Raw genomic sequence first — 12,223 nt, 5'->3', positions numbered from 1 at the left:
TTACAGTATTAAACTGAAAATACTATTTCATGAGTTTACACCTGAATTTCAAAGTCTAGTTGTATCTACACACACATTTGTGTAAATTTTTACGTACAACCCTATTTCCAAAAAGTTGGAAGGCTGTGTATAATGTAAATAAAAACAGTATGCAATGATTTGCAGATCCCATAAACCCATAATTAATTGAAAATAGACCAAACATCAAATGTTGAAATGTGAAGATGTTATTGTTTTATGAAAAATAAATGCTCATATTAAATTATATGCCGGCAACATATCTCAAAAGAATTGAGACAGGGGCAACAACAGACCGGAAAAGTTTGTGTAGTGTACACCTATAAAAAAAAAAAAATAAACATTTTGGAACATCTCACAACTAATTAGGTTAATTGGCAACAGATCAGTCACATGATTGAGCTTAAAAACAGCATTTCAAAGATCGAAATGGAGGTTTTCAAGACTGCAACTTTAAACAGAAATGGTCATAAAACAAGTAAATCCAGAACTAAATAACTTCCCTGACCCTACACATCATACTCATTACCCAGCTTATCAACTACCCCCTAAATATCCCAATGAGTCCATTTGTACCAGATGCTTCTGTTTTCTAAAGCACACAGTATCCCCTTATTTCCCAGAGGGTGTGCGTTTTGAAGAACAAGAGCTATTTATTTTGGCACGTCAGCACTGAAAGCTGTGCAGTGGGTTCACTTCAACAGCGGATGTTTTTGTGTGCGTGTGTTCACCTGGATATGTGCTGCTTGTGCTGTTTACAACCAAGATGGACTTGATCAATTCCTTTATGAAAGCAGGAGAGTTTCTTTTTTTGCTGAACGTGAACGTGCTGATTTAGCTGACAAGCACAGAAGAGTTTATGCTACAGTTAAATAAAAGCACCTCCAAGGTCAGAATTTTACAATTTTAGTATCAAATTAAAACCAGTACAATGCATTGTTTCATACCAGATGAGAAGTATAATAATTCACATGCCTCAATTTTATCTTGGTACTTCAATATCTGCTTCCTCTTCAATTGATGAGGCCCAGCATATAAAAGTCAGAGGCATGTTGCTCCAATAAAATGGTCTCCCACTGAGCTGGAAACACCTGCTGTCTTTTGACTTTTCTCAGCTGCATCCTCTTTGTTTATGGTCCCTTTTTAATATCTGTTTTTTTTTTCATCTGTTTTCATAAAATGCTAAGCTTGCCGCTGGCTCCACTGCAGTGCCATTCATGTATTCCTCTCTGTAGCTCTTTTTATATCCTTTTGTTTGCTTCCTTCTCATCCCATGCAGCCTCTTCCTTCCTTCTTTCCCTGTTATCCATCATCGGTTGGCATTTTGCCAATCAGTGATGCATATCAGCTTGCTTTTACTGATAATGAAATGCATCCCCATCTTTCTTTCTCTAAGCCCCAGAATCACAGCCTCCATCTTATCGTTCATAGCATTCCTCAGTTTGTCTCTCTTGTGATCCAATGTTATCATTTACACTTCCTCTCTCCCAGCTCTGTGCTCTGGGAATTCGTTTGTACATACTTGACCTTTAATAAATGAGCACATCTCTGTTCATATCGACCAGCCTGTTGATCTGTGTCAACTCAGATAAAAGAGGTCAAATATTTACATGTCTTTCATTAAAAAAACATTTTTTTCCTATTTGCAAATGCAGTTCTCATCTTAAGACTCAAACATGTGAAAGTCATCACATGTAGGGTGCTTGACAGCAGAAATTGCAGCGCCTCATAACAGTATTGGAGTGCTCTTATCAAATCTGCCCTGGACACATTGGTCCCCGGTCTTTAAATATCAAAGGCATGCATTTGCATACATATATGGAGTCATTTTGTTGTGCTTGGGTGACTTTGATTTTAGAACTTTTTAAGTTAATAAGGAACAAATATAGACTGTGGTTTTAGAAGTAAATTAACTGAAAATATTGGAGTTTACAATATGTGGACATATGCTGCTTTCCTGGCAACATTGTACATTCACCTTACTTTTCTATTCATTTAATTTTGTCAAGAACTGTTAACGCGGCAAATGTTGGCGGGAGCAAATGAAACATGGTATTTATAAGAAGTTCAGTGTACACGTGTGTCTGTTTACACTGTATGTACACAGGGAGGTGGAATCCGTTGGTCACCAAAACAATCCACACCCATGGCATAGCTGCTCCTCTAAATAGACAAGGCTCCCTGCAGTGAACTGTTCTAATCCTCAGCCCCTGAGGGGCTTTGGCATGACTGAAGACAATGCAGACCAAAAGAAATTCTTGAATTTGATATCTAAATTTTTACAGCAACATTTACTAATGGGGACGTGGCTTAGTCTCAAACTCATAATTTCTTTTCAGGAGTTAACCATTCGATTTTTCACCCCTGTTTGTCACAGAAAGAAGGTGCAGACAATATCTTTTTAGGGATGGGGAGATGAGTCGGATATACAGTACAAATTGTGTGAGCGTGTGTGTACTCTATCCACCAGTATTTGACAGATTTGAGCAGCAATAACAGGCAGCATGAGCAACGACCGGTCCACATATTATAGTGTGTGTGTGTGTGCGTGTGTGTGTGTGTGTGTGTGTGTGTGTGTGTGCGTGTGTGCGCGTGTGTGTGTAAGCGCACAATGCACTGCTCCAGGTTAATAAAAGGAAGATTGAAAGCAGCAGAACTGAGACCCAGAGGTTACAAACCATTTCTCAGTCCAGTGATCCTAAATTCAGACATAACAGCCCCATAGAAAAAAAAAAAAACAATACGATTGCAAGGGGAAGAAAAGGATAGCAATTGAGATACAGAAAATCTGAGAGGAAGGGTTATCCTACTATAAATTAGAAAATAATTTGAGATAAGAAACCCATTAAAAAATTTGATTTGCTATTTTCCAGGTCTGAGTGTGAGCGAGGAGCCTCCTCTTCATAGAGTGACCACAGGCCCTGCGTCCACAGATCACCAGAGAGGGCCACCATGTCACAGCAGCAGCCTCCAGCCGCCCTCCACCCCAGCCCTGCCCCGACGCTACCTGCCACCTCAGCCAAGAAGCTCCCCTGGAGGTTTGTGTAGAACAGAGCATGGTTTACAGAGTTTTGGTCTTACAGCATAAATAATTTGTTTGATAGAACTGAAAATTTAATATTCTGTAATTCAGCTCAGCATAATTTCTACATGAACAAACTTAGTTCAAAGCCCACAAACTGAACGATTCAGATCTCCTGCTTTCGTGTATGTAGGAACAATATAATTTACATGCAAATTTAAACCCCATGCATGTGTGTCAGACAGAGCTGTAATTTTCCACCAGAAACAGATTATGTTCTATTGTCACAAGCTATTGTCACATAATGTGGTTAGCACCCAACACACAACATATTCATTATACAGTGAGAAATTCATGGTATAAGAGACAGACTGTATCTCTGGAACAGTGCAATGCAACCAAACTCCACTGCTTTAATTTTTTTAGATATTGTCTGCCTCTTTAAGCAGTTTAGCTCCTAAGTAGGCACAAGATCCTGCTCTCTTGGGTTGTTGAAAGTCATTTGGGAGATGCTGGAAGACACTAATGTAACTCTTGAACACTTCATTTCCATCAAAATCACTGAGAGAATGTGCTGAAGTGTGTTAGAGATATTAAAGTGTACCATTACAATGACAGAATTGTCCTCATGTCATATAGGAAATACTAAAGCACAAAGATCAAAGTGCTTAAAACGTCCTTTTAGCTTTTAAAGCGGTGGTGAAGAGAAGTGAACTGCAAACACGCCACACATTGAGCATGTTCTCCACAGTCTGCTGCTCATTAATGTTGATGATCTTGATGGGTCACACCTGACGTGGTTAACACTAATAAGACAAGCACACCGGCAGTGATGCCTTTCACGCAGTTTTATTTTCACACATGGAATAAGCACAGAAATCCTTATAGTATCACACTTCACTCAATCACATTTATCATTTAAGTGTTGTATAAAGAACACAGAACTCTCATGGTTTTTTTTTTTAAACTGTGGTGTGAGCAATACTCTTGTGACAGTATGCAGACATTGGCGCAGTTGTCAACAGATTCCTCTTTTGCTTTTTGTATCAGGGATGAAGACAGTGTAATGTTCTCTGAGCTTATTTTAAATTTGTGGTAAAGTATTGATGAATAAAATCCTTCTTAACTGGCAAGTTGTACAAAGACATTACTTCGTGTATGATATATTCTACTTTTTTCTCTGTTACTTAGCACATGCGCAGCTTATCAACAAACTAGATGAGATGAACCCCTGAATGCTTCAGACAAAAACCTTCTGTGCAGAGAGCCCACAGCAAGCTCTCACTTGAAAGAATTACACATACACATGTGCCCACAGAAGAGGTGTACACATCAAATCTACAACATGGCATCGACAGTGCTGGCGAATCTGTTATTGTGATGCCTGTCCACATAAAGAAGTCTGAGCCTCAAAGTAAAATCTATGATCCAAATCACCAAACAGTGGCCTCTAAATGATCTAAACCTTAAGAATTTAGGGGCACTATAAATAAATGCATATCATGTTGTCTATGTTGCGTTCTCATATGTTGTGAGTTTGTACGACTAGTATCGTGGCCAGGTCTCCCTTGTAAAAGAGATTGTTCATCTCAATAGGATTCCTGGTAAAATAAAGGAAGAAAACAACAACAACAAAAAACACTTGTTGCTCGTTTCCCTTTAATACACGGATAGCACCGGATAACAAGACAAAGAATAAAATGTAATTACATATTTGCTTTATCTAACTATTTGTAAATGGGCCTAAACTTGCGATTTTAAAGTTTTCAGTTACCATCAGTAGGCGAGTTTTGACAATAAAATGGGAAAATATAACATAACACAGAGGAAAGTTGTCAATGGGAAATACAGATGTGTTATCCGAAAAAGCTTCACAGGTGATATTAGTGTCACATTCACCCTTTGATTTCTCCCTAGCCCATAGTCATCCAATTTTAAGCACATTCAAGAAAGTCGCTGGTGTACAGTGGTGTAATAGTATAACAGTGGTGTGTGTGTGTGTGTTGGCAGTAATGAGTCACACTGAGATCCACATTTGCATAACTGAACCAAGACCATGCACAGTGAACACACACATACAGCAAACACACACACGCACAGTGTCTCTGCAGACCTGAAGTATCTCCAGGGTTATATGGGGATTTGTTCAGGATCAGAGGCTTCTCTCCCATAACAGGTCTAATTAGTTTCTTTTCAAGGCCCCTCTCCCCCTCTCCTCTCGGCTTCATAACAGACTCCCTGCTAACCTCTTCAAACTTCCTTCGTTTCTCATTCGCATCACCTTGTTTTTTCTCCTCTACACAGGTTTTTCCTCCCCATTTTTCACCACTCTGAGCTTAACATATCTCACATTAATTGTTTCGAATCCAGCTACTTGTTTTACACCCACTCCCCTCACCAATTCTGAAACAGATTTAATGTGAAACACAGGAGATGACAGCGCTGAAAAATACATTACTAAAATAATGAATGCAAGGAGGGAAGCAAGGAGGTGATGGGCATGTGCCCATCACCTCCTTGCTTCCCCTCGTATGCTCTGCTTCTCTTTGACCCACGGTCCTGTGGGACATAGTTATTCTACACAGCAGGAGGGAGCCAGCTGGAGATGAAAGCAGAAGGGTAACAGAAAGATTGAAAAAGTTAAGAGAGGGGAAAATCAGCAAAGGAATGGAAAAGAAGGGAAAAAAGCAAGTGAGACAGGGAAGATGGTTGGTTTGATGCTTGTGTATGTGTGCGGATGTTTGACTGACACAGTGCATCAGTCAAAATGTCACTGTGTGATTTCCTGAAGCTGATTTGTTGTTGGTCCTTGTTTGTTGACAGTCGGCAGGAAGGAGTTTCAGCGGAGTTCAGAGGTCACACGTTCTCTCCCGTCCTCCCCAAAGAGGCTGGCGGTGGTTCCTCCCAAACCTCAGTCCCCGGGTGAGTATTCCCCTTCAGTACCAAAACATATCATGCAAAATGCAATTATGTAAAGACATGAGTTTGGTTCAGTTATTTTTTATTTTACTTAGTTTTGTTTTTGTTTTCCTTTTCCTTGGCTGTGTTCCAAATGACATACCTCCCTCAGTACACTCACAAATAGTGCTTTTACATGTTAATACTGGTGTAGTACTTGATTTTTGACAGCGTAGTGTTGTCTCAAATAGCATGTTCTGCACTTACCAGAAATAACCGTACCATTATCATCCGCCAACACATCTGCCAGGTTGAAATGATTTTACCCAGAAATAAACATACTGTGCGTTCCAATATCCATACTGCCATATTATTTAGTATTCAGTATGCCAGAAAAAAGATTTACCCAGTGTTTCAAATCGCATACTATTTCTTTTGACTTTTAGTACGTACCGCAGCTACCCTTAAAAAGTATGTACTGTTGAATGTAGAATGTATACAATTTGGATTTACTTCATCATAAAAATGTGTCTTTAACTTTGACCCTCTTGGTCATATCCTCTGATTTGGAACATGTACGCTTCCTTTTCTCCACTGTTTATACTGTCTGCCACACCCACCTCACCTGCTCCCAGGTCCCTAATCTGCTCACCTGCAGCCACTTTGCAATCAGTGGGCAAGGCAGACAAGAGAAAGGAGTGGCACGGCAGAAAGAGCTACAGCCAAGGAAAGGGAAAACAGAATGAAAACTAAGTAAAAGACAAAAAAGAACAAAAAACCCAAAGTCATGACACTTAAATTAAGCTTTCCCCACCCTTTTCTATATGCAAGACCTGTTCTTAATCCACCATCAACCAATAGCAGCTTACATTCATTTCAAATACCTGGTGCTGGTCGTACACAGTTTCAGAGGTAGATTTATAGCACTTCATGCAGTCTGGACTTTCCTTCCACTCGGCTCTTAAGGGATTGCAGTGGGTCTCCAAATGTTTCCTTACAGAGTTGACGCACATCACCTCAGGCCTTTCTTTTTTTTCTCACTTTCCTATTTTCACTGAAGTGCTGCTGTTCACCCGTCTCTTTACCGCATCTTACTTGCTCTCCCTGGATCTTGTCTCCTCCCACACAGCCACAAAATAAAAAATATGTTTCTTGTTTAATTCTCAGCCCTGTAGCATTTTCTCTTGTTTACTGAGATTTACAGATATTGACAGTATCTAGTGTTGTTCTTACTTGAAGTTTTTTCTGGACAGTGTGATAGCAAAATTAAACTGATATTCATCTCATTAATAACTCAGCCTGAATATCTATAGTAACACCTTTATTAAAAAAAAAAACCGCACACCGACTGCAGTCTATGCTCTCCACAGGGACTGCTGTCACCTTTTCTCATCGTTTCTCACATTGTTATTTACCATCCATCAGCCCCTCTACTCTCATCTGCATGCCAACCTCACACTCATCCATATAAACTCATTTAGTATTCACTATCCTCTCTCTAACCTTTCAAGTAGAACCGACAGATGTCTGTGTGCGAAGGGGTAGGTATTTTTTTTTACGGGGAAAAGGGAACAGGTAATCCTAATGTGGCTTCAAGGCAAAGAAAAGACAGTGATATAGATGTAGCTTTAAAACATTTGCTGACTTTTGCATATTTTAGGAGCAAGGCCTAGATGATTATGGCATGAAAGTACACTTGAATTTTTTCCTTTTTGGGTTTAGTTCTTACAATTTTTTTATAGAGACAATTCCCGTGTCAATGTGTTCAATTTATACCTTTTAGCTCGTCTCTTTTCTCCAACTTGGTTTTACACGTCGAGGAGTATCTGCAGGTAAACCCCCACCACCACCTTGCAACCCTTCTCCTTACTGAATTTATTGTCTCCTAACTCTCAGAGCATTCCCCTCATTTTATCCCCTCCATCCTCCACCTCCCTCTAACCGATTCTTCACTCATTACCTGGGACCCTGCTCCCTGAGCTCATTCTCACGTTGTCATGGAGACCGCTCCCTATATGCTTCAGTAGTCCTGAATGATATGGTTGGGGCAGGTGATTTGGAGGAGCTGTGATTTCATTTTGTATGTGTGTGTGTGTGGGGGGGGGGGGTTACAGGGTACAGGATACACGATAGTTTGTCAGTTTGTGTGAACATACAGTATTGATAGTAAATTGTTAAAGCAATTGTGTGTCTCCAAAAGATGTTGTGAACGGAAGTTGTGTCTCTGTAGTCTAGTATACTTCATGTTTACAACATGACAAGGTGACTTGCACAGAGGTTAATTGTCTTGCCAGTATGTCAACTAAAAGGTAATGGTTGTGCCCCTCTGAGGAAAAATGGCTGTCGTGTTGCTTTTTCTCTGGCCTTTAAATTACCTCCATCATTAATGGATAAAGCCTTTACTTAAATTCTCCCTGATGTTTTTACATAAACACAACACCCATATGGATACTGTGTATAAATGATTACTGTTTCAGTTCAATCATTATTTGATACCGATCACATTCATCATTAGATGAGATGGTCCATCTTGAGGATCACCAGACTGTGTACTACCCCAAAGCTTCCTTTATGGAGGAGATTCAATTAACTTACGATCGTTTATCATGTGAACACAGTCATTAGCAAGGTCAGGTCAAAGCTCCTCTGATTTAATACTCATCACTTTCATTATTAGGGATGTCCCAGCTGGATTTAAGAATTAAATTTTTTTTAATTTGAATTGACAGAAATGACATACTGTATGTGATATATCGTACAATATATAGATCATTTTTTATATAAAATCTCTTTACAGTGTTTGTTTTCTTGAAAAATGCATGTTCATTTCAAACTCCATTTAATTTTCTACGTTTGTTTTTTATCTCTCCCTCCAGTCCAGTCCGGGCAGCGGCCTGCAGCAGCAGTGCGAAGGTCAGCTCCCTCGGGGTCACCTCGCAGTGTGGCCCCCATGAGGCTGCAGCAAGAACAGCAGGAGAACCTGCAGAGCGAGAAAGAGGAGGCTCAACAGAAAGAGAGAACCAGACAAGCGGAGGAGAGGGAAAAAGAGGAGCAAAAGGAGGAGGTGAGTTATTAAGAAAATCTGCAGAACCACTTGGAGTTTGCTCGGTTCCCTATTCTATTTTATTCTTTGTCATCAGGTTCAGAGGCTGCAGGGACGCTGTGACCAGCAGGAGAGGCAGCTGAAAGCTCTAAGAGATGAACTGAGGAAGACTTCTTTAGGTCTTGAGGCCTTCATCATAACCACTCAGCATTACTGCCTCAAGGTAGCAAACTGGAATGATACAGTGTATATACCATAAAAACCCCATAATACCACTAACAATCCTATTGGTAATTGACCTAAAATGGCCAATTACTCCTTGGTTGACAGTACAAACCATCATCATCATCATCATCATCATCATCATCTCTATTTCTTCCACAATCCAACCTCTGTTTAGCAGGAGATTGTCTAAAGGTTCATCTGCATGTGATCTTATATAGATTCACAACATATTGCCTTTCCATTTATTGCAAGCCTGGATTGCATGACACACTTGCACACTGTGCACACACATGCATTCAGGGACACATACAGTATTAAACACCATGAGATGAGACTCACGAGCAATGGTCAATGAGCAGCACACTAAGAAAGAGTGGTTGTTACTGCAAAAAAGTCCTCCCAGAGTTCAGTGTGCCACTGAGCTGGTTTCATCCAGGTCTGAGTGTGATGGAATGATTTAGTCTCTGTGCTGCTATAGCTGTAATACAGCTGCCAGACTGTCGGGGGCCTGTCTGACTTCTTTGTGGTCATTGTCTGAGCGCTGCAATCACTGGCCCACTGTGCAGACATGGAGTAGAAGACAGGAATGATGTCAAGTGTGCGCCCAGTTGAGTAAGTTTGAGCTCCCTCTGCTGGCATCAGTCAGGCCCAACAGACACAGGATGGGATAACGGCATACAGTAGTTGCATCCATATGTGCTTTGCGTTTGGCATGTTTACTGCTCTCAGTAGGCAACATCTTCATTATAGTTTTATTTCAGTGGGCAATGCAGGTTATATTTATTGTGACCAGCATGTCAGGATCTTGATACAAGTATAATAATAGTCTGATTTCCCATCCTATTCCTTCTTGAGACTAAGACAGTACTGTTAGTGGAGGATAAACATTAATTGAAGAAATCATTCCGTGTGATGAAAAAATGTAATGATCAGTTTTGTTTTTCATACTTTCATTTCTATGATCTGTCTTTAGCAATGCCAGCTCAAGTTTATCAAGTCGTTTGGTCAAAGACAAGAACCTAAACTAATACAATCCCATCAAATTACTTTGTGTGATCTGGCAAATTTTGACCTTACCTAAAATGAGAAACTTCTATATTACCTGGTAAACATTAACATCAACATCAGCATTGTTATGAGCTTGTACTGACTTTAGCATTTAGCTCTAAGCCCCTCAGTGTCGTAGTCCAACCTCACAAAGCCTCCAGCATGGCTTCAGGTTCATCATGTTACATCATCTGTGATAGATGTTATTAGCTGTTTCACCATTTACATCTCAGCCATAGTGGATTGTATAATTGGCGCACCATGTCATAATTATGTTCATTTCTGATTTTCAGAATAAAACTACAGAAGAAAATCAAAGGAAGTTGTCCTTGGAAATACAAAAGATCAGAGAAGAAATGGGTGAGTGAATATTTGATCAAACAAATTAGATACCTAATCAATCAAATATTGTATCAGTTAGGCTTCTTCCACACCTTGACTTGTAGTTGAAGGAAAAAGGTGTTACCTAATACAGATTGCCCCATTATTCTACTAATGGTTCCCATAAGAACCTTAGCTGAAGTAGCAAATGGAATCCAGCTATCTTTAATTCTATTATTTACACCTATATGTTGATGTGTAAAAATGTCTCCTAAATTGGAGGTGAATTAATTAAGACCCCAGTCCAGTCATCAGTGTACTGTATACAAATTGTGAATATTCTGCATTTACAAGGTAATATCCTAAGATACAATCTACTCCATGCACAGCTTCCAACTCAGTGCGCTGGGAGCGACTCCGGCGAGAAAAAACGGCACTGGAGGAGGCGTTTGAGCGAGAGCTGCAGGAGCTGCAGCTGCAGCAAGAGGCAGAGCTGGCCGCCGTGGAACAAGGGCTTAGGAAGTGTCACTCAGCTGAGACAGAGCACCTGAGGGCAGAACATCGGTCAGAGCTGGAGGAGCTGAGGACTCAACAACAGGAGCAGGTGAGAGAGAGGCGCTCGTATGAAATCTGATCTATCATCAGACACATTCATTTTGCTTGTGCATATTTACATATGTGGATGTGTTAGATGGAGGAGATGACAGTCAACCACCAGGCTGCCATTCAAGAGCTCAGAGACATGCATAACATCACCATGGCAACACTGCATGAGGAGCACGCCCGTACCATGAGAGGTATGATTTTAGGCCTCATTTAAAAACCAACATGTGATGCAAGCACTGCTGGAAATAACATCAACTCTCTCTTCTTTTTCTTTTTTTTTTTGCTATGTTTCTGAATGTGTGTGTAGACTTGAGGAAAGCTCATGAGCAACAGAAGATGCTTCTGGAGGAGGACTTTGAGAAACTCAGGCTTGCTCTACAGGTAATAATACAAAAAAAGACACTTAATGTTATATTTTTTTGGCTTATACAAAGAAATCTGAACTGATACAGTATATAATATTGCCTTTCTGTGTGTGCTTGTTTAGGATCAAGTGGATACTCTCACGTTCCAAAACCAGAGTCTGAGAGATAAAGCCAAACGCTTTGAGGAGGCTTTGAGGAGGAGTACAGACGAACAGATAGTTGTGAGTAAATAATCTGAATGTATATTGTAGTGTAAGTACTATTTTTTTGAATCCCATCTGTCATTCTCTAACTATGTTTATAATAGGATGCCTTGGCTCCGTACCAACACATTGAGCAAGACCTGAAGAGCTTGAAAGAGGTTGTGGAGATGAAGAACCAGCAGATTCACCAGCAAGAGAAGAAGATCTCTGACCTGGAGAAAGTGGTAGGCTCAAATAAGCCATTTTAACACAATTTCCACCCCCATTTTTACACAAATACACACACGCACACTGGTCTGGATACGCATGCTGGTCTCTGTGTCTGTCTGGTGAGTGAAAGATTGCGCTCTGGTTGTATTTTCTACTTTTGAGCAGGCCCAAAAGAACGTGTTCCTCGAGGAGAAGGTCCAGCTTCTGCAGCAGCAGAATGAAGATATGAAGGCTCGTATTGAAATGAACTTGACCTTGTCCAGGT

At 40.3% G+C, this 12,223-nt stretch overlaps 1 protein-coding gene across 3 annotated transcripts in view; it reads left to right on the top strand.

Annotated features, from left to right (window-relative positions):
• The window catches only part of mtus2a (microtubule associated tumor suppressor candidate 2a), a 43,181-nt gene that overhangs the window by 26,785 nt on the left and 4,173 nt on the right, over nt 1–12,223 (top strand). For 2 of the 3 annotated variants that reach the window (XM_069146362.1, XM_069146363.1), the window contains 11 exons: nt 2,892–3,056; nt 5,864–5,962; nt 8,815–9,002; nt 9,079–9,204; nt 10,547–10,613; nt 10,964–11,178; nt 11,266–11,371; nt 11,488–11,561; nt 11,668–11,766; nt 11,853–11,972; nt 12,121–12,221. In XM_069146362.1, coding sequence (XP_069002463.1) covers nt 2,892–3,056; nt 5,864–5,962; nt 8,815–9,002; nt 9,079–9,204; nt 10,547–10,613; nt 10,964–11,178; nt 11,266–11,371; nt 11,488–11,561; nt 11,668–11,766; nt 11,853–11,972; nt 12,121–12,221 — 1,360 coding nt within the window. The remainder of the gene's footprint in view (nt 1–2,891; nt 3,057–5,863; nt 5,963–8,814; nt 9,003–9,078; nt 9,205–10,546; nt 10,614–10,963; nt 11,179–11,265; nt 11,372–11,487; nt 11,562–11,667; nt 11,767–11,852; nt 11,973–12,120; nt 12,222–12,223) is intronic. The other variant, XM_069146364.1, reaches the window with a different exon arrangement.

Source organism: Embiotoca jacksoni, unplaced genomic scaffold, assembly GCF_022577435.1.
Source record: "Embiotoca jacksoni isolate LCO1_2020_lvr unplaced genomic scaffold, fEmbJac1.0.p SCAF_13, whole genome shotgun sequence".
Classification (NCBI taxonomy): domain Eukaryota; kingdom Metazoa; phylum Chordata; class Actinopteri; family Embiotocidae; genus Embiotoca; species Embiotoca jacksoni.
This window is presented reverse-complemented; position numbering and strand designations above follow the sequence as displayed.